Source organism: Palaemon carinicauda, chromosome 10, assembly GCF_036898095.1.
Source record: "Palaemon carinicauda isolate YSFRI2023 chromosome 10, ASM3689809v2, whole genome shotgun sequence".
NCBI classification, from domain to species: domain Eukaryota; kingdom Metazoa; phylum Arthropoda; class Malacostraca; order Decapoda; family Palaemonidae; genus Palaemon; species Palaemon carinicauda.
In genome coordinates, this window is record NC_090734.1 from 144176123 (window position 1) to 144198969 (window position 22847).

Below are 22847 nucleotides of genomic sequence, written 5' to 3' on the forward strand. Positions count from 1 at the left end.
ATATATATATATATATATATATATATATATATATATATATATATATATATATATATATATATATATATATATATTTCCATTTATATTAATCCAAATTCTTGACATATCTATTCACAATTTACTCCTTATCTGTGCAATCCCTCCACTGCCCTCCACCGGTACCGGCACCGAAACACACACTAAGATCTTCAGACTGGCACACACAACAAATTTTACCTTAATATCGAGGATTTTATGGTCGGTGTTCACTCATATTACTCTATAAAAATAAAGGTCCTTTTCACAAATTCCTTCAAAAAACCATATTTGTTGTTCTTATATTAGCTGACCGTGTGTCAACAAGGCTTCTTGCTTCAGGACCAATCGTTAGGGGAAATTTATATTTTTCCACATTTTGTCGGAGGGGGAGTAATGAAATATTAAAAATAGATGTAGAGGAGGTTAGTGAGGCAGCCAATAGGGAATGCTTGTTGAGAGTTCCTACTTTTGGGTCAAAGATTGATAATGCAATCACATAAGCACCGGGACTGTGCTTACCCGGCTGACGTTCTCGTGAGTACCTACTCTAATAATACTGGAACTGAAACTAGACACCTTTAACGTTAAACACACACACACACACACACACACACATATATATATATATATATATATATATATATATATATATATATATATATATATGTGTGTGTGTGTGTATGTATAAATATTCATATATATAAACATGCATATATACATATATAAATATATATTTATATATATAAACATATTTATATATATATATATATATATATATATATATATATATATATATATATATATGTGTGTGTGTGTGTGTGTGTGTGTGTGTGTGTGTGTATGTTTGTGTGTGTACACTGGGCATTACAAAAGAAGTAAAAAAATAAAACAGTGAAATGATACTCCTAAGCCACTGGTGTACATTATAATACCCATTTGTGACATAAATTGTGTGTTTTATTATCTCTGCACATACGCCGCTCGTAAAAACATTTAAATAACACATACATCACCAAGTTTGTATAATCCAGGAAAAAAACTGGAAGAATTTCGTTTGAACAATAAGTCAATAATGCAGTATTGCTGCACTGTTCCATAACCAATTCCAGCCTTCTGGAATGTATAATACCAATACGACTTTCCAAACACTTCCATAATCAACAGCAGCTGTGAAATCAGCCATTACTAAACCAATTATCTGGAGGCCTTTTACTCTCTTCTCTAAGACTTAATGATAAAAATAGTTTGGTTTATTATCAACAAAAAAAAAAATCCTGGGATCAAATCATTTATGGTGATTATGAGGTAATTAGAGAACACTTAATTGTTAATGAAATTGCTGCATGCTAATGAAGGTGTTTCTGAAGCTAAGGTATAGTAATGTATTCTCATTTTGGTCTAAAACAGGAAAAATGCGCAAATTGGTTTTGCCTTAACAATCCGATACGAGAATGACTATGGTTATCATAGTGCATGATCATTTTATAAAAACAAGCAAAATCACGGTGTGGCTATTTGGCCTTTATTATTTACTGAAAAATCATGATAATTTCCGGTTATAAGAATAGATCCTGGATAGTACAATGGAAACGTGTTTGCCTAGCATTTGCATGGCAGCAAGTCGATCCCAGCCTGCTCCCTGAGTTTAAATTGGTTACTGGGGAGGCCACTGCTGTGGTTGGCACCACTATATATATATATATATATATATATATATATATATATATATATATATATATATATATATATATATATATATATATATATATATATATATAATACAGTGGTAGAAAATTCGCCTAGCATTCGTTTGGCAGCAGATCGAGCCCAGCCCGGAACCGTTAGTTTAAGCTGTTTACTGTGGAAGCCACTGCTGTGGCTAGTACCATAATGCGGGTTGGATTTCCCCGGCTGACGTTCTGGTGACCATATATTCTGATGAAACTGGACCTGATACCAGACACCTTCACCTTTAAATGCTTCAACGAAAAAAACTGAACAGGTATATGGCAGTCCATGCACATAATTGCCGGCGTAATTTTAACATTTCTCTCCCTTTTGAATTTTTTTATAAACAATTAAATTATCTTCTCTTGTTTGAGCGCGCGCGCGCGTGTGTGTGTGTATTTAAATCTGATATAGCAGGGCAGAATCACTGCAAAACGGGTAACTCTGTATTTGTAGATTATCAGGTTTCTCTCTCTCTCTCCTTTTTTTCTTTCTTTTTTTTTTCCTTTTTGTGTGTAATAGTTTACTCCTTCATTCAACATCTTGCTATTTTTATCAGAAATGATTTTGAATATATATTTTTAAAAGGTGTTGAATCTCTTGCTCTTCTCTCACACCTGTCTTCGATTAGCGACACACACAGATATATATATATATATATATATATATATATATATATATATATATATATATATATATATATATATATATCTATATCTATAGATATATATATATATATATATATATATATATATATATATATATATATATATATATATATATTATATATATATATACATGTATATTATATATACATAACGGTCACGGTCAGCGGCAATGCCCTACGTATAACTACACAGTCTCTCCCCGTCCCTCTGGTAGGGACGAAGAGTAAGTAGGCATACCCAGGTGAGAGAGGGAGTGGTTAAGAAAGGGGGAGGGGGTGGGATGGATTGAATGTCAGTGCGTGTGTGTGCATATCTACCTAAATATTTATCCGTCATTTCTGACGGCTCGGGTACACTATCTCATATATAATTGCATTCCCCACGGAATGCAAAATAACGTTCTTATTGTGCGAAGGCGCCAATTAAGTGATGACTGAAAGGCGAGGTGAAACGCAACTAAACTTTGTCAAACAGACATCGAGTTTATATACAGTGATGTGCGAGCAAGATCGACACAAAAACTCAAACTAGTACGATAACACAAGTAGGCCTATAACAGTGCAGGGATGACCGAGTGATGAGATAAAAAATCAAAACCGTTATTATTATTATTATTATTATTATTATTATTATTATCATTATTATTATTATTATTATTATTATTACTTGGTAAGCTACAACCCTAGTTGGAAAAGCAGGATGCTATAATCCCAGGGGTTCCAACATGGAAAATGGCCAAGTTAGGAAAGGAAACTAAGGAAAAATTAAATATTCTAAGAACAGTAACATTTAAATAAATATTTCGTATATAAATTATACAATCTTTAACAAAACAAGAGGAAGATAAATACTGTAAGATAGACTGTACAGTTGGCTTCATTAATTCCGGTACACTTCATAGGAAGGCTATTTGACATCTGACAGAGGACTACATTGTAGTAGATAACGCTGTTTAGCAAAAGAGAGAAACTATCGACAATGCAGCCTGTCAAACAAAGTCGCTGAGCTTGTAGACATGTGGTAATAAACATTTCATTAATTTCACGAATTGCTGTATGGAAAAATAATGTTATTTGCTTAACAGCACTTCAGAGAATTAAATTAAAAAATGCTTTTAAAGGTTTAAAGGCCGCTCATGAATGGCAGAGACAGTGACGTTACACTATCAAGTAGGATAATACCCTAGAGACTGACCATATATACATATGATCACCTTCCATGCCTTATCTACATCCAAGCTAAGACCAAGGAGGGCTAAGCCATGGCTGCTGATATCTCAGCAGATAGACCTATAGAGTCCCCCAACCTCCCCATCTTTAGCTCACAAGGAAGGTGACGTTGCAGCGACCAAAGAAACTATAGAGTTTGAGCGGGACACGAACCCCAGTCTGGCGTTCACCAGTCAGTGACGTTACCACATCGGCCACCAAAATCAGCAACTTTGTTTTACTGGCTGCATTGCCGTTACAGAGACCTCCAATTCTCCTGAGAGTTTCGTCATACCCAGATTTATCTCCCCCAAAAAACTCTCGAATCCCTTCACGCATCTCCAAGTGGAACTGATGAAGAAGACTCTTACTGCCCCAACCTAAAAATGTTAATGAGTTTCAGATGTCGAATATTTCAAATATGAAACCAGTTTGTGCTTTCATTTTATTTTAGCTAATTACTTTGCTTCTTATAGCGGATATTTGTCTTGAAAGTTTAAGGTTATCTCATGCCAATATTTCCTCTTAAATATCGCTTCGCGAAGACTGCAAACATTCTTTAGGAATCTGCACCGCAGGAGGATCGGAATCAGTAATAGAGTCGGAATGCTGGAGAAGATTAAAATTATTCACGGCATTGAATTACTTGAGAGAGAGAGAGAGAGAGAGAGAGAGAGAGAGAGAGAGAGAGAGAGAGAGAGAGATCAGGTATTCATTATTTACCTCACCCGTGATGTACATTAGACATCTCTAATTCCGTTACCTCCTTGGTACACATAGCGGGAAACTGAGCTAATTCTGACAGCTTTAAATTTGTAGCAGATAAAGCTGTCTTTAGCAAAAGAGAAACTGTCGGCAACGCTGCTTGTAAAACAAAGTCACTGCGCTTATAACACGTGATTAGAAGATTTTTACATTGAATTATAAAAATTCTGTTAAGCAAATAACAATATCTTTTTATACATCATTTCGCAAAATTGATAAGAATGCTTTTGATCACGTGTTTAAACGCTCAGCGACTTTGTTTTACACTCAGCGTTGCCAACAGTTTCTCTTTTGGTAAACAGCGTTACCTGCTTCAATGTAGAGCTATCAGACGTCTCCCCAGCTTCCCGTGAAGAGTACAGGAATTGATGTACCCAACTGTACAACTGTAAGGGCTCTCTAAAGCCTCCCGTGAAGTGTAGAGGAATTGATGAAGCCAACTGTACAATCGTCAGAGGACTCTATAGCTTCCCGTGAAGTGTACAGGAATTGATGAAGCCAACTGTACAATCGTCAGAGGACTCTATAGCTTCCCGTGAAGTGTACAGGAATTGATGACGCCAACTGTACAATCGTCAGACGACTCTCTCGCTTCCGTGAAGTGTACAGGAATTGATGAAGCCAACTGTACAATCGTCAGACGACTCTCTCGCTTCCCGTGAAGTGTACAGGAATTAATGAAGACAACTGTACAATCGTCAGACAACACTCTAGCATCCTGTGAAGTGTACAGGAATTGATGAAGCCAACTGTACAATCGTCAGACTACTCTCTAGCTTCCCGTTAAGTGAAAAGGAATTGATGAAGCCAACTGTACAATCGTCAGAGGACTCTATAGCTTCCCGTGAAGTGTACAGGAATTGATATAGCCAAATGTACAATCTTCAGACGACTCTCGCTTCCCGTGAAGTGTAAAGGAATTATTGAAGTCAACTGTACAACTGTTAGACCTCTCCCAAGCTTCCCGTGAAGTGTACAGGAACTGATGAAGCCAACTATACAACTATCAGACGTCTCCCTAGCTTCCCATGAAGTGTACCTGAATTAACGAAGCCAACTGTACAAATGTAAGACCTCTCCAAAGCTTTCTGGGGAAGTGTACAGGAATTGATGAAGCCAACTGTACAATCATCAGAAGACATTCTCACTTCCCATGTAGTGTACAAGAATTGATAAAGCCAACTGTGCAATCGTCAGACGACTCTCTAGCTTCCCGTGAAGTGTACAGGAATTGATGAAGCCTACTGTACAATCATCAGAAGACATTCTCACTTCCCGTGTAGTGTACAGGAATTGATGAAGCCAACTGTACAATCGTCAGACGACTCTCTAGCTTCCCGTGAAGTGTACAGGAATTGATGAAGCCAACTGTACAATCGTCAGACGACTCTCTCGCTTCCCGTGAAGTGTACAGGAATTAATGAAGACAACTGTACAATCGTCAGACAACACTCTAGCATCCTGTGAAGTGTACAGGAATTGATGAAGCCAACTGTACAATCGTCAGACTACTCTCTAGCTTCCCGTTAAGTGAAAAGGAATTGATGAAGCCAACTGTACAATCGTCAGAGGACTCTATAGCTTCCCGTGAAGTGTACAGGAATTGATATAGCCAAATGTACAATCTTCAGACGACTCTCGCTTCCCGTGAAGTGTAAAGGAATTATTGAAGTCAACTGTACAACTGTTAGACCTCTCCCAAGCTTCCCGTGAAGTGTACAGGAACTGATGAAGCCAACTATACAACTATCAGACGTCTCCCTAGCTTCCCATGAAGTGTACCTGAATTAACGAAGCCAACTGTACAAATGTAAGACCTCTCCAAAGCTTTCTGGGGAAGTGTACAGGAATTGATGAAGCCAACTGTACAATCATCAGAAGACATTCTCACTTCCCATGTAGTGTACAAGAATTGATAAAGCCAACTGTACAATCGTCAGACGACTCTCTAGCTTCCCGTGAAGTGTACAGGAATTGATGAAGCCTACTGTACAATCATCAGAAGACATTCTCACTTCCCGTGTAGTGTACAGGAATTGATGAAGCCAACTGTACAATCGTCAGACGACTCTCTAGCTTCCCGTGAAGTGTACAGGAATTGATGAAGCTAACTGTACAATCGTCAGAAGACTCTCTCGCTTCCCGTGAAGTGTACAGGAATTGATGAAGCCAACTGTACAATTGTCAGAAGGCTCTCTCGCTTCCCGTGAAGTCGACAGGAATTGATAAAGACAACTGTACAATCGTCAGACTACTCTCTAGCTTCCCGTGAAGTGTACAGGAATTAATGAAGCCAACTGTACAACTGTGAGACCTCTACCAAGCTTCCCGTGAAGTGTACCGGAATTAATGAAGCCAACCGTACATCCAACAACACTAAAATCCCACGATTTTCCAAACTTTTAAAGATCTATTTCCCTCATGCTGGCGCCATGATATTCTTGTCAAGAGCATTGGAGCGGATATAGGAAGCAATAAATATCTTGAGACGGTTGAATCTCGAAAACGTTCTCCTTCACTTTCAAAATGGAAATTTTATGTGATTGTCCCGTAATCTGGGTTTAAGATAATGCCTCCACGTATTATTATTATTATTATTATTATTATTATTATTATTATTATTATTATTATTATTATTATTATTATTATTATTATTATTAGCTAAGCTACGACCTCAGTTTGAAATGCGGGATGCTATAAGGCTAAGCTATTTGATCCAACAGTGAAAACTGAAGCTTCTCTTACCAGTTGAGACTAATCCTTGGTCTGTGGTTAGCTTGTTCCATTTTGTATATGGAATGGAGAAGTAATGCAAATGTATTTCAGCATTTAAGGGAGCAAAGTAACATGCCAGTCATGAATATGATGGGAAAACCTACAAGGTCAAACAAAAACTGAGACAACAAACTGCTTAGGCATAAACCATAGCAGATACCCAAATTAGGAATGTAACACTTGATTACATTTACTCAACCTGTCAAGGAGGTAAAGTCCATCAATCCTGCCTTAGGCTGCTTTTCCATCTAGGGTTGTAGCTTAGCAAGTAGTAGTACTAATAATAATAGGAAAATGTGTTTCATTATTTTTGCAGTTAAAAGAAGCCCTCAGGGTAGGCTCATCAAGTTGGATAAATGGCTAAATGCTATAAAATCCTTATATACTCTGACGAAATACAACAATAACCATGAAAAGTTAATAAGAATTATAACAAGAATCCAACATATCAATTCTATCATTTATTAACGAATATAGCCGAAAACAGAAAAGGTAGAGTAAGCAACGCCTGAGAAACTAGGAAAGGGGGCTACTGGAGGGATAGGAGGAGGATCTAGAATGAGGGGGTGGGGGGGAGGAAGGGGAGTGTAGGTATTCGAACTGCTTAACTTATTTAGCTGATGCACCTTGTTAAATCTTTATTATGACAAGAATAAACAAATTAATTAGAGGTATTTGTGAATGCATTATAGTATAAAAAATTAGGGGTCTATAGAGTGCTGTGTCAAAGTACCATTCTGATAAAGCAATTATAGAAACAAACTATCTTTTTTTTTGCCAGAAATGCATAGTAATCACTATTTTCATTTGCTTCAACATCCAGAGCTATTGAACGAATTTGATAATACAAGATTTATCTATGTGTTTAGGAATATGTCATTATGCAACCATTTTGGGCTCCACAAGGCACTAGAAGAGCGGGAAGGCCCACACCTAGATGGCTGCCAAATATTGTGACACGTTGACATGTAAGATCTCGCGAAAATTTTAAGCATTTTGCAAGGATAAAGAGGAACTTGGTTCAACGATATTCAGATAAAACACTGGAAATTTTATTTGTTAAGAATATTCTTATCAGGTTTGTATATTGAATAGAATTACATGCAAACTTGTGTAATGAATACACACATATTTAGAATCTTCCAAAACAGACTTTGCATTGATACAAATTATCTCTCTCTCTCTCTCTCTCTCTCTCTCTCTCTCTCTCTCTCTCTTCCTTTGTCTATTTACTGTTGGCTATTCCTCTTGTACATTTTTTTTCTTTCTTATTATTTTATAGTCCTCATTTGCATTCTCAATTGCTTACTAATTTTCCAGTCTTAAATCCTTACTGATCTCTCTCTCTCTCTCTCTCTCTCTCTCTCTCTCTCTCTCTCTCTCTCTCTCTCTCTCTCTCTCTCTCTCTCTCTCTCTCCTTTCCAATCTCAGTAACACAATCTTAAAGAGGAGAAACGGCGGGATGTCACACGATATCACAATTTAGAGAACAAGGACGCGAAATTCTTAAAGTTTGGATTCACAATTCTTTATTGTTTGAATTCAGATATAATTATCTGTACCCTTCTATCAATAATAGAATTCAATTTAGGGAAGTGCAGCATTTTAGTATATTTTATGGCCGTCTCGATTAGAGGAACGTCATATCAGACTGACAGACACACCCATGGGCGTGGACATGTATGCAATACATATGCACACACACTCACATATCAACCCACGTGTTTGCAAATATAAATATATATATATATATATATATATATATATATATATATATATATATATATATATATATATATATATATATATATACATATATATACTGTATATATATATATATATATATATATATGTATATATATATATATATATATCTATATATATATATAGTATGTGTATATATATATCATATATCATATATAAATATATGATATATATATGTATATAAAAGTATATATATATATATATATATATATATATATATATATATATATATATATATATATATATATATCTAAATATATATTTATATATATAAATGCATATATATACACATATTTATATATATATATATATATATATATATATATATATATATATATATATATATATATATATATATTTATATACATAAAATATACCTATACATATATATATATATATATATATATATATATATATATATATATATATATATATATATATATATTTATATATAAATATATTCATATATATGTATGTATATATATTTATATATATAAATATATATATATATATATATATATATATATATATATATATATATATATATATATACACATATATACATACATACATACTTATACAAAACAACAACAACAACAACTGCATCCGTTTCTACTCCACTCCAGGATAAAGGCCTAAGACATAACCTTATTCATATCTGGAGTTTGACCAGTTTACATCACCGCTCAGGCCACTGCGGATTCATGATGGTGAGCGACTTTAGTCTGATCGCTTACAGTAAACCACCCAAGCAAATCTTTCACGTCATGGCGATACACAAACCATCTCACCATGTCAAGGTATCCACATGTATGCTTGATATACTATGATATATCACCAGAATTCTTTAAAAGCCTTTATGACTTTATGGCAAATACTTATTCAGTACCCAAGAGAAAAATTTTACCTTTTGCTAGACTTGCCCAACACTATGCCCAAATCCGCATTCAATGCTTATCAACATAACTATTTCAGCTTTAGTCTACAATACCCAACCAATCAATCATCTAATCTTAATCAATACTTCGTTTCCAAATATGTTCAAGAACTGAAAAAAAGGGGGGGGGAAAAAGAAAAAAAAAAGCTTTTATGACGCTCCCTAGTTTCCAATGGACGAAAAAAAAAAAATCCTGACAATCAAATACTGTAATTATATTTAAGGATTTCCTAAGAATCATTAATTGCGTATCTGCAATTATATAAAAGGAAAACGTTGACTCACGTATGTAGAATAGCGCAAGTTTCAAATAGTCATTTTGTCGAAACGTATGAATATTTTTAATAACGGTATCAATTTTTCCTGATTCACACCAAATGTTCCAATTCCAAGTTGAGGTACTACTGCTAGAGTGTTGGGTCCTTTGACTGGCCGGATACATTGGATCCTTCTTTAGTTACGGTTCATTTTCCCTTCCTCTACACATACAGCGAATAGTGTGGCCTACTCTTTAAGCATTTTCCTCTTTCTGCATACATATGACAACAGATAAATCCAAAAAACATTTCTTCACTCATGGGGTTAACTAATACACTGTAATTCTTCAGTGTCTACTTTCCACATAGTAAGGTTATAAGAAACTATTTGGCCACGATAAAAAGCTCTTCTAGGAGATGGACACGCCAAAATCAAACCACGGTTCTCTAGTCTTAGGTAGTGCCATAACCTCAGCACCATGGTCTTCCACTTTCTTAGGTTCGAGTTCTCTTGCTTGAGTGTACACTCATTAACACTATTCTAACTATTTCTTTATTTCCTTTCCTCACTGGACTATTTTCCCTGTTGGGGGCCTTAAAGGGCTTATATTATCCTGTTTTTTTTATTTAGAGTTATAGCTCAACTAATAATAATAATAATAATAATAATAATAATAATAATAATAATAATAATAATAAAAGAGCGTGGCGAGTCTTCGTATAGCAATATCAACAACAACAACAACAACAACAGCAACAATAATAATAATAATAATAATAATAATAATAATAATAATAATAATAAAAGAGCGTGGCGAGTCTTCGTATAGCGATATCAACAACAACAACAACAACAACAGCAACAATAATAATAATAATAATAATAATAATAATAATAATAATAATAATAATAATAATAATAATAATAATAATAATTTAAAGGGTACTCAGTAGAGCAGAGACCTACGCCGTGGCAGCTTATTTCTTGACCTCCTGCCCGAAGTTGATCTTGACCTTCGACCTTAATATATATTAATTGGCGTGGATTTTTATTCACTCAAATATGAACCAAGTTTGAAGTCCCTGTGACAAGGATGTCCAAACGTAATGTCTGATAACGTGATATGGAAGTTTGGCTTGTCCGTGACCTTTACCTTTGACCTTCCAAAATTCAATCGTTTCCAGCTCTTTACATAAAAGTTAATCCCTGAAAGTTTCATAACGATTAAAATTGTGGCCAGGAAGGTGTTCACTAACAAACACACACACAAACACAAACACTCAAACAATGGGTAAAAAATAACCACCTTCCAACTTCGTTGGCGGAGGTAATAATAATAACCACAAAGACCGCATTCGTAGTTCCTCTCCTCAGGCGAAAGAACATTGCCGTCGCAAAAGAATTGAAAGTGACCTCAAAATATCCTTTGCTCCTCTGGGGATGATAACACCGACTGAATTTCATAGGACTTCCTTCTCCCACCGAATTGAAAAACGGGACGGAAGATGATATGGCAAAACAGTGACAGGGTTCCAGGGTTCCAGGGTTCCAGGGTTCCAGGATGGCACGTGCAATTTTCCAGTGAAGAAATAGGAAGGCGAAGAGGCAAGAATTGGATGGATATCAAATTATATATAGATTCGAGATGTCATTATACATGAAAACGTTTAAATCTCTCTCTCTCTCTCTCTCTCTCTCTCTCTCTCTCTCTCTCCCATTGAAGAGATGGAAGGCGAAGAGGCAAAAGTTGAATGGATAACAAATAAATACTGTAGATTAGATTCGAAATGTTTAAATCTCTCTCTCTCTCTCTCTCTCTCTCTCTCTCTCTCTCTCTCTCGATTCCAGTAAAGAGAGGGAAGACGAAGAGGCAAGAGTTGCATGGATATCAAATTATATATATAGATTCGAAATGTCGTCGTGCATGAAAATTTTTAGATCTCTCTCTCTCTCTCTCTCTCTCTCTCTCTCTCTCTCTCTCTCTCTTCCAGTGAAGAGATGGAAGGCGAAGAGGCAAGAGTTGGATGGATATCAAATTATACATAAATTCGAAAGGTTCAAATCTCTCTCTCTCTCTCTCTCTCTCTCTCTCTCTCTTCCACTGAAGAGATGGAAGGCGTGTGTGTGTGTGTGTATCTGTACATATATATAGATATATAGAATAATGTACATATATATGCATACATATCCTTTGTGATCTCAAGCTAGTGTGTACATATAATTCAAAAAAAGTCATTTGCATAAAGTCATGAATTGTGTCTTATGCTACGTCTGAAAGCCAGAAATTCTCATAAAAATGCAAATTACTCGTAGAAAATCCTCTGTTCCGTTGCGCAAAGTTTTACTACGTAGGAATATGCCGAAGTGTAGAAAGCTTTGGATGACAGGAACTTCAAATATATTGGAAGAATATACAATGAAACAAATATATATCACAATTGATTTTCTGAATGATATAAGGGAAAGGAAAACATATGCTTAATCTGACTAAAAGATGTTCACCAATTGTGTTTAGCTTATCTATCTATATTGGCGACTTTGCTTCTCAGGTTTGATTTTTATCTTCATTGAAATATTGTAAGCTTTGGCTTAACGTTAAGGATATCATTCTGAAGCCTAGGTACACTTAAAAAAAACCGTAATTTGAATACGAAATTATCCGTAAAAGTATACTGTTCTCAGCCGTATTTCAGTGAAATACATGCGACCGTAATTCTTACCCTACTTTGTTAATATCTTTTACGGGTTAGTGACCGATAAACCACTCCTTTGCGTCAATATATCCGCTTTTAAAATGCCTTGCAACATTTATTCCAGGATTTTTACCGTGTAATTACGGCAAATATTTAAGTGTAGAAAAACGTCATTAAAAACACTTGAAGACAAAATACTCGAAGAAAATCGCGGAATAAATTGATCCTTCTGAAGAAAAGGGTAAAATTGATAGAAGGGGGAAGAAAACGGGGCAAGTGGATTATAAAACCTCCCCCCACCCCCTCTCTCGTTTTATCCAGCTTCAAATCTTCACCAAAATTTGAACTACTGTTGTCAGTCACCAAGCTAAAGTGTTTTAAGATATTCTTTTTGAAAAGAATAAATTTTCAATCGTAAATCTAATAACTAACAGACAAATATTAACATGCAGACAAAAACAAAATAAACAAACTGAGATGAGAAGGAATAAACTCCTCCAAATTATTGGCGAATGCAACGAAAATTCATAAATTACACCTAATAAATGCACTTATGATGGGAAAAAAAAAAAAAAAAAACTAGAGGGGCACTCAGTAGAGAGCAACTTATTTCTCAACATTTTCTTCGACCCTGACCTTGGCCTTCGACCTAGGACTTTCAAAAATTGAATCACTTTCACGTCTCGACGGATCAATTAATCCCTGGAAGTTTCACTACTCTATGAGGAAAATTTAAGCCAAAAAGTTGTTTACACACAAACAGGGGCTAAAACATAACCTCCTCCCAACTTCATTGGTGGAGATAACCAGGAGGCACTTAAATCCACCTTATTTATAATAACAAACCTATAACATGAATGGGAATTAAATGGCTGGCCATATGTGGATGAGATCATGGTAAGATGTAGATGGAGATGATTTAGGCATGCTCTTCCCACTCCCCAAGAGAGATTATTTCACCAGACTTTCAACTAGGCTCCACAAGGCACTAGAAGATTTGGAAGACCCATACCTACATGGCTGAGGACTAAGAAGCGTAAAGTAGGAGATAATGAATGGAGAAGTATTGATTTAAAAGTTAAAGATAAAGATGACTGGCGAAATCTAACCGAGACCCTTTGGGTCAATAGACGTTGATGATGATGATGATGAATTAGAATATCTGAGTAATCTTTTCGTCACTTCCAACAAAGATGAGTTGTGGTTATGTATATATATTTTTTTTTTTGTTATCAAACATTCATAAGGAGATATTTTGAAGTCAGAAGGGGAATTAAATCATTTACAAAGTTTATTGAAGATACTGCTCCTATGATCAAAATCCCTTTTTAATTTTATTTTCAAATTTGTATATTTCCAAAAATTCAAACAATTTGAAAAATTTAGTGAATTTCACAAATATGGGTATATAATTAAATTTTGGGGGATATAGGAATGCCACTAGCAGGTTTTTTTTCCCTTCTTCCTCGTTGCCTTTTTCAAATTTCCATGTGATCCAAATTATTTTTTTTTCACATCTCCGACTAAGCAAAATATCTATCAAATCCATATTTTATAAACTATTTTGTTATATATTTCCATTAAATTTTCATCCTTTTGTCTTCCATTCCTAAAATTACCCATATTTTTATCAATTCAATTCAATCTAATAACAAGTGTATTTAATCATATGATTATAAACATCACTGTACCAAAATATATGTTATAATACCATTCAAAATCATTTTTCACGTCTATTAAACCTATATTTTGTAAACTATTTTGTTATATATTTCGAATAAATTTCCATCCTTTTTTCACATTACTGAAATTCCTATTTTAGATCAATCTAATACCAAGTCTATTTAAGTATCTAATTATAAATATCACTGTATAAAAAAAAAATAGTTATAATGCTATATGACATCATTATTCACGTCTATTAAAACTATCTTTTGTAAACTATTTTAAAATGGAATTTTGATCAAATGGAAATTATCTTCCCTACACTTTGTAAGTAAATAAATTTTACTCGTGATTTCAAAATCTCTCGTTGAAGAAAATTATTTAATTTGCAGATAATGTTTCCCATCACACACACTCCGTATCTCCTTTAAGCCCAAGTCCACCAACATGCATCTCAAGACAGTCTCAAGTCCCGTGAAAACTTAGTATCCAAATCTATCTCTTCTGAATCTCTTAAATCTGTTTTCACATCTTCACCAGAATTTCTCTCTTTCCATCCGGCATATGAGATGTTCTTGAGATCTAGAAATGTGGATACTGCCGTTAAATAGACATCTATAAACTTCTCTTTTTATCTTAGTTGGACCTCATTATTTTTTCGAATTAGTTTCGGAGTGTCCTCACAGAAGAGCTGTTTACCATTGCTAGAGTGTCTCTTCTATCCTTACCAAGAGGAAATTAGCCATTAAACAATTACAGTGCAGTAGTTAACCTCTTTGGTGAAGAATTGTTTGGTAATCTTAGTGTTGTCAGGTGTATGAGGACAGAGGAAAATATGTATAGAGTAGGCCAGACTATTCGGTGTATGTGTAAGCAAAGGGAAAGTGAACCGTAATCAGAGAGAAGAATCCAATGTAGTACTGTCTGGCCAGTCAAAGGACCCCGTAACGCTCTAAAAATCTGCATTTTCTCTCATTTCCTTCATTTTTTTCTCTATCTTAGTTGGACCTCATTACTTTTCTAACTACTTTTGAGCGTCCTCATTGAAATATATATTTCCTGAATACACTATAAACATTGAATGACAGATAAATTTCATGCAGTTTTCTCATGCTGAGAATTTTATATTTTAAAGAAAGATTCGTTTACGAATTGCTAGAATCTTGCAAGAAAAATATTATAAGAATGATCGCAACTTAAGAAAAAAGTAGAATATTTATGTTCAATATCATTTAGGGTTAAACTGGTCTTCATACTGGCACAAAATATTTCAATATTAAATAGGAAAATTTAAAATAGAAAATTAATTATTTTTTTTTTCCAAGTTGAATAGTATAGCTCAAACAAAAGTTATGATCATATATTTCGAAGATTTAAACATTAGTTAATAGATAAAAAAGTAAGAGGAGAAAAATCAAGGGGAAGAAATGTAGAAAAATAACTAACAAAAGATCCAAAAAATAAAAAATTAAACAAAAGAAAGAAGACAGCAATGATCCCAGAAAACAAAACACAAATAAGCGAGAAATTAGTCAAGAAACAAACGACCAACGAAGAGAGAAAATAAACATAATATGAATAAACGCAAGAAAAATATTATAGAAATTTAAGGCAACTGAAATCGTATTACTGTTCCAACACGATTATATGTACTGACAGCCATTATCATGTGTTGTAAAAGAAAGAAAAAAAGAAGAAAATCATGTTCTCTAAACAATTATTACAGTTTGTCCAGATGATGATTTTTCCTGGACCTCCGAACAAATCTTTCTTATTCCTAAGATGGAATTTCTAATATCCGCAAGACAGCACTGTATATTACTTTCATAATTAAACTAAAATCTCTTAAGCCTCAAAAATGACTATAAATTGTCGACTGTGAAGAAATATCACCAATAATTTTTATTTTTATTTTTGTATTACTTTTCATATTCATTTATATTTTCATGGAATACATGCGTGACGTATGAGCCCCATTTTTTTTTTATTTAGAAAATTTGTCTTTATTGGAATCCTTATTATATAATTTTTATAAAATTTGTTTTTTCATCATATTCAGATTTAAAAATTGTTGTTACCTTTTTCCTTTGCACATTTACCGAATCACTGCCAGTCGAGAGAAATTTACACTAATCCCTTGATATTGCCAATATGGAAAACTTGATGTCTTTTATCATTATTAGAATAGAGTTTCTAGTAACGCAGTCAATTTCATTTTCTTTTAAGCATTGAATGACGTACATAACTTCCAACAGTTTTCTCATGCCAAGAATTTTATATTTAAAAGTAAGATTCGTTTACGAATTGCTAGAATCTTGCAAGAAAAATATTATAATAAGAATGATCGTAACTCACGAAAACAGTAGAAAATGTCTTCAAACATGCTTATCATTTAGGGTTGGTTAGGTCTTCATAGTGGCACAAAATTTTTCAGGATTCAATAAGAAAATTCAAAATAGATAATCAAAATCATTTTCTATTTTTTCAAGTTGAACAGCATAGCACAAAATAGAGTTACGGTTATATATTTCCAACATTTAAACGTAAGTAAACAGAAAAAAGAGAGAAGAGAAGACGACGGGGAAGAAATGAAGGAAAATAACAGACAAAAGATCCAAAAGTTCGAAAATGAACCAAAGATAGAAAAGAGCAATGATTCCAAAAAGCAAAACACTAAAGAAGAAACCAAAATGAGCTAAGAAACAAACGGTAAACGGAGAAATGAATCAAGAGACAAATACGGAACGAAGAGAGAAAATGAAAGATAAAAATACGAATAAACGCAAGAAAACAAATATTATAGAAATATAAAGCAACTGAAATCGCTGTACTGTCATGACACGATTACGTGTTTACAGCCATTATCAAGTGTTATAAAAGAAAAAAATAATCCTGTTTTCCAAACAATTATTACCACTCGTCTAGACGGGGATTTTTCGTTGAATTTCATTATATATATACTGTATTTATATATATATATATATATATATATATATATATATATATATATATATATATATATATATATATATATATATATATATATATATATATATACTGTGTATATATATATATATATATATATATATATATATATATATATATATACATACATATACAATATATATATATATATACACATACATACAAACGTACATACATACATACATGCACAGTATATATATATATATATATATATATATATATATATATATATATATATATATATATATATATATATGTGTGTGTGTGTGTGTGTGTGTGTGTGTGTATTTTCATTATATATACAAACATACAAACACTCAATCATAAATATATATATATATATATATATATATATATATATATATATATATATATATATATATATATATATAGTTTTGTTTTCTTTCCTAAACATTTAATTTTAGAGCAGCAGTTTATCACTCTAGAGTCTAGACGATTTGACCACATGTTATTCATGCTAAATATATCACTTAAATCACTCCTTAGTTCCATAGTTCCGTTTACGTATGATCATGAAACTTCATCTAGCTTTACATCCGAAAATACTGTAGGATAAACCTATTTATTTCGGCCACTGAATAAATAACTATCAACAAAAATATTCTGGCATGTCATAGATTTGCTTCTCTTTGTATTGTTGTTGTTGTTCTAGTTAATGTTGTTTTTGATAATGATGTTATTAGCTAAGCTACAAGCCGAAAGAGCACGATGCTAAAAGCCCAAGAGCTCCAGCAGAGAAAAATATCCCCAGTGAGGAGAGGAAATAAGAAAATAAATAAATTATATCAAAAGTAAAGAACAATCAAAATAAAATATTTTAAGAACAGTAATAACATTAAAACCCGATCTTTCACATATAAACTAAAAAAACTCGTTAAGGATGCGAAATCCCTTTACGTATTCATTCGTCTTTTTTCTCAAAACAGTGATTATGCTTTCGCAATGTTATTCTCTTTATTCAGTTACAACAAAACAAACAAAAGTAGCAAACAAAACAATAAACAAAGTAAAGATAACGTTTCTTGTGTTTAGTTTTTTTCAGTCTCCTTTGTGTCGTCCAATTTTGTTTACGTTAATCTGTTATTGCTGAAACTTTTTATTCATCTCAAAGTTATTGTCTTTTCCTTTCTGGAAATTTAATTGCATTTCTTCCACTCTCTTCCTCGTGTCCTTCTTCTTGGTTCTAAGCTAAATTGAAACTAGTTTTTCTTTCAACTTATTTTTGTTGTTAATATCCAGAAGGCAATATCTACTTAGGCTACTGGTCACATTCATTCCCTTAATCCGAAAGTGTTTTGTTTTCTATTGGATTCAGCATTGATGAAATCAAAATGAAATATTCGTCGATTACATTTCTGCGAGAGATAAGAAACCGATGCCGCTATTTGTGTACAGGTCACTCATGAATGGCAGAGGCAAGGGACAGTTACATTGCCCTATCAAGCAGAACAATGCCCTAGAAATTGACCATATATTCATTTGACCAGCGCCCTAGCCCCTCTCCACCCAAGCTAGGACCAACGAGGGACAGGCAATGGATGCTGATGATTCAGCAGGTAGACCTATAGGATAACCCAAACGCCCCATCCTTAGCTCACAAGGATGATGAGGTTGCAGCGACCAAAGGAAATAGCGAGTTAGAGCGGGATTCGAACTCCAGTCTGGCAATCACCAGGCAATCACGCTACCACCTAGCCACCACTACCCTGATGAGGAGTTTGTTAAGGTTGAAGTTTCCACGTTATAATTTTGAAGAGGAAATGAACCAACTTGAAATGTTTCTTTAACTATATACATTTCATTGAAATTTTCAAGTTTAATTCTTGATTGCAAATTTACCTATGAAAAGTACATACAATCTGTTTCTTCTTCTATCGTACAAAATTGCAATTATTAGTAAGTTAACTCAATCATATTAATTGAGACTTTATAAAGAAATTAATAACACGATACGACTTTTAATGATTTAAAAGGGAACAAGAAAAAAAAAACGATGAGCTTTTGTTACTTTACTAAAATGTTTATAAGCTAATTATGAAATTCGTATGGACCGAGATAATTGCAGCACACGTGTATTTCATATACGCTCATACACTGTCATGCTATTGATTTTTGCATCTCTCGCTCTCTCCCACACTGATTATAGAAAAACCTGTTTAAGCTTCCCATTGCATGTTTCACATTGCTGGGTTTTAAATGCCATTGTTGCCCTAAACCGTTTATATACATGCTCGTTATGTTGTTGAATATAGTCAATCATACTCATCGGACAGCTACCTGGCTACAATTGGTGACCCGGAGTGACATGACTCAGCCTTCTGATCTGGAGTCAGATAACAGTTACATCGCAATAATTATGCTTTTTGTGAAGAGAGAGAGAGAGAGAGAGAGAGAGAGAGAGAGAGAGAGAGAGAGAGAGAGAGAGAGAGATTACCTAATCAAGGCCTTTCTGTTTTAATGTCCTTTACTGTCCCTTGCCTCTGCCATTCATGAGCGGCCTTTAAACCTTTAAATTGGAAGAATAAAGATAAAAACGCGAAACCGGCTTTTAAAAGGTATTACGATAATTGAGTGGGGAACTACACTTTTCCTCTTTCTTTTATTTCCAAGAGCCGAGAACCAATTCATCTTTCCGAGAAAGTCATTAGAAGGTAATTAGCAGATTCTTTATTGGATGATGCAGTAGTGGGTCTAAAGGTAATTTTAATCTGAAGAATGAGAAAATGGTGGCCGACGATGTTATAGAATAACTGTTAGGATGAAAAATGTAAATTCTAATAGGTTATATATATCATTGATGTCTTTAGGAGTCGGATGAAAAAATATATACTTTTCTGTAATAAGTTATATATATCACTCATGTCTTTAAGATTCGGATAAAAAGATATACTTTTATCTAATGTGTTATATATATCACCGATGCTTTTATGAGTTGGATGAAAAAATATACTTTTATTTTATAGGTTATATATGTCACAGATGTCTTTAAGAGTCGGTTGAAAAAGAGCATTCTTTTTTAATAACTTATATATATCATTGCTATCTTTAAGAGCAGGATGAGAAAAAATATATACTTTTCTTTTTTTTCTTCTCCTTTTGTAGCAATTTCTCTTATTTTTACTCCTTTTGTATCAATTTTTCTTCTTTCATGCTTCTGCTTTTGTATCATTTCCTCTTATTTCATATTCTATATTTTGTATCAATTTCTCTTCTTTTTAATTCTTTTTATGTATCCCCAAATGAATTCTTTGATTCGTTTTTAATCCGCTCGACCCCATCCAAAAGGTTTAAAGGCCACTCATAAATGGCTGAGGCAAGGGACAGTGACATTGCCCTATCGAGCAGGACAATTCCCTGGAGACTGACCATATATACATATGATTAACACCCAAGCCCCCTCTCCACCCAAGCTAGGACCCAGGAGAGCAAAACATTGGCTGCTGATAACTCAATCGTTAGCTCAAAAGGAAGGTGAGGCTGCAGCAACGAAAGAAATTAACGAGTTTGAGCGGAACTCGAACCCAAGTCTGGCGTTCACCTATCAGGGATGTTACCACATCGGCTACCACTACCATTTAGAACACTTACGTGTTGATACCGGTGATGACATTATCAACAACATCGTGACTTGATCATTACACATCTCGAATATAAAACCATATTCATAACGATATGCTTCGATGAAAGCACCAGATTGGGGTTAATCAAACTTCCATCTCTCTCTCTCTCTCTCTCTCTCTCTCTCTCTCTCTCTCTCTCTCTCTCTCTCTCTCTCTCACCTCAGGTAATAACTCCAGCTGATGACTGACGTGAACCGAACCTTTTGAAGCAAAAGAAACCTTTTTTGACGCAGACATCACTAACTGCGTATGCTTATATATATATATATATATATATATATATATATATATATATATATATATATATATATATATATATATATATATATATAGGTGTGTGTGTGTGTGTGAAATACATTTCCTCTTTGTACAAATTAAAGTTGAATCCGTATACACAGATAAATTTGATATAGATATTTCCACATCTTGAAATTTTCATTTTGCAAGTCTGAGAAAAAGAGTGTGAAATACATTTTCTCTTCGTGCAAATCAAAGTTTCCTTTATATGTAAAATTAATTTGATTTAGATATTTGCATATGCTTCATTAAATCATTTGCAGCTTAGAGACAAAGAAATGAAGGTGGATTTACTCAGCATATGTCTTACATGACTAAAAAGTCCATAAATGTAACAAGACATTCTGTTTACTAAAACTGTTTACTAAAATTCTTTTTTACTAAAACAACAATGTCCTCATTATTGAAATAAATCCTGAAGGACGTTGATATGCATCTTTTATTCCAATATGATTTTTAATACAAGATTTTCTTTTTTAAATTCCAAAAATGGCATTTTGTTGATGTTTTTATTCTATTGTAACTCTCCGCCGGTTTGAAAATTATCCCGTATCCGAGAAAAAGTATTTCAGTATTCCAGTAACACATGAACCCACAATCTTTTTAAAGGTTTAAGTTTTAAAGGTCGCTCATGAATGGTAGAGGCAAGGGACAGTGACTGACTTTATATACATATGAACACCGACCAAGCCCACTCTCCACCCAAGCTAGAACCAGGGAGGGCAAGGCAATGGATGCCAATGACTCAGCAGTTAGACCTACAGCTTCCCCAAACACCAAATCCTTAGCTCACAAGGGTGATGAAGTTGCAGACAATACAAGATACTACTGAGCTTGAGTGAGACTCGAACCCCAGTCCGGTAGATCACCAGGCAAACACTTCCAATGGGCCACCACAACCCTAACGCAGGATAATTCTTCTAAAATATCTAAACTTTCTCAACGTTGTCATCTGAGATTATTTCTAAATTAAGTCTTGAATATAACTAAGTTCTATTCGATGGAACTTCAAAAATCCAAACTGGCAGCGAATGTTTTTATGTTAAACAGGCTGACATAAGTCTTTCTAGAGTTCATATAAGAAATATCTGTTTTAATGTTATTAACGTTTTGAAATATTTTATGTTAATTTTTCATTATTTCTCAGATCGTTTATTTACTTCCGTATTTCCTTTCCTCCCTGGACTATTTTTCCTTGTTGAAGCCCTTGGGCTTATAGCATCTTGCTTTTCCAACTAGGGTTGTAGCTTAGCAAGTGATAATAATAATAATAATAATAATAATAATAATAATAATAATAATAATACCATGGGACTCCAGTGTTGAAGAGAAAGAGAGGTAAAAATGGATAAGTATCAAGACCTGAAAATAGAAATAAGAAGGATATGGAATATGCCAGTGGAAATTTTATCCATAATCATAGGAATACTAGGCACGATCCCGAG

At 33.8% G+C, this 22847-nt stretch overlaps 1 protein-coding gene across 1 annotated transcript in view; it reads right to left on the minus strand.

Annotated features, from left to right (window-relative positions):
* Positions 1-21128, minus strand: part of LOC137648301 (uncharacterized) — a 38925-nt gene extending 17797 nt beyond the window's left edge. Inside the window, exons 1-2 of the mRNA XM_068381230.1 lie at positions 21074-21128; positions 3830-4002 (exon numbers count right to left, since the gene is read on the minus strand). Coding sequence (XP_068237331.1) covers positions 3830-4002; positions 21074-21128 — 228 coding nt within the window. The remainder of the gene's footprint in view (positions 1-3829; positions 4003-21073) is intronic.
* Positions 21129-22847: the final 1719 nt, after the last annotated feature.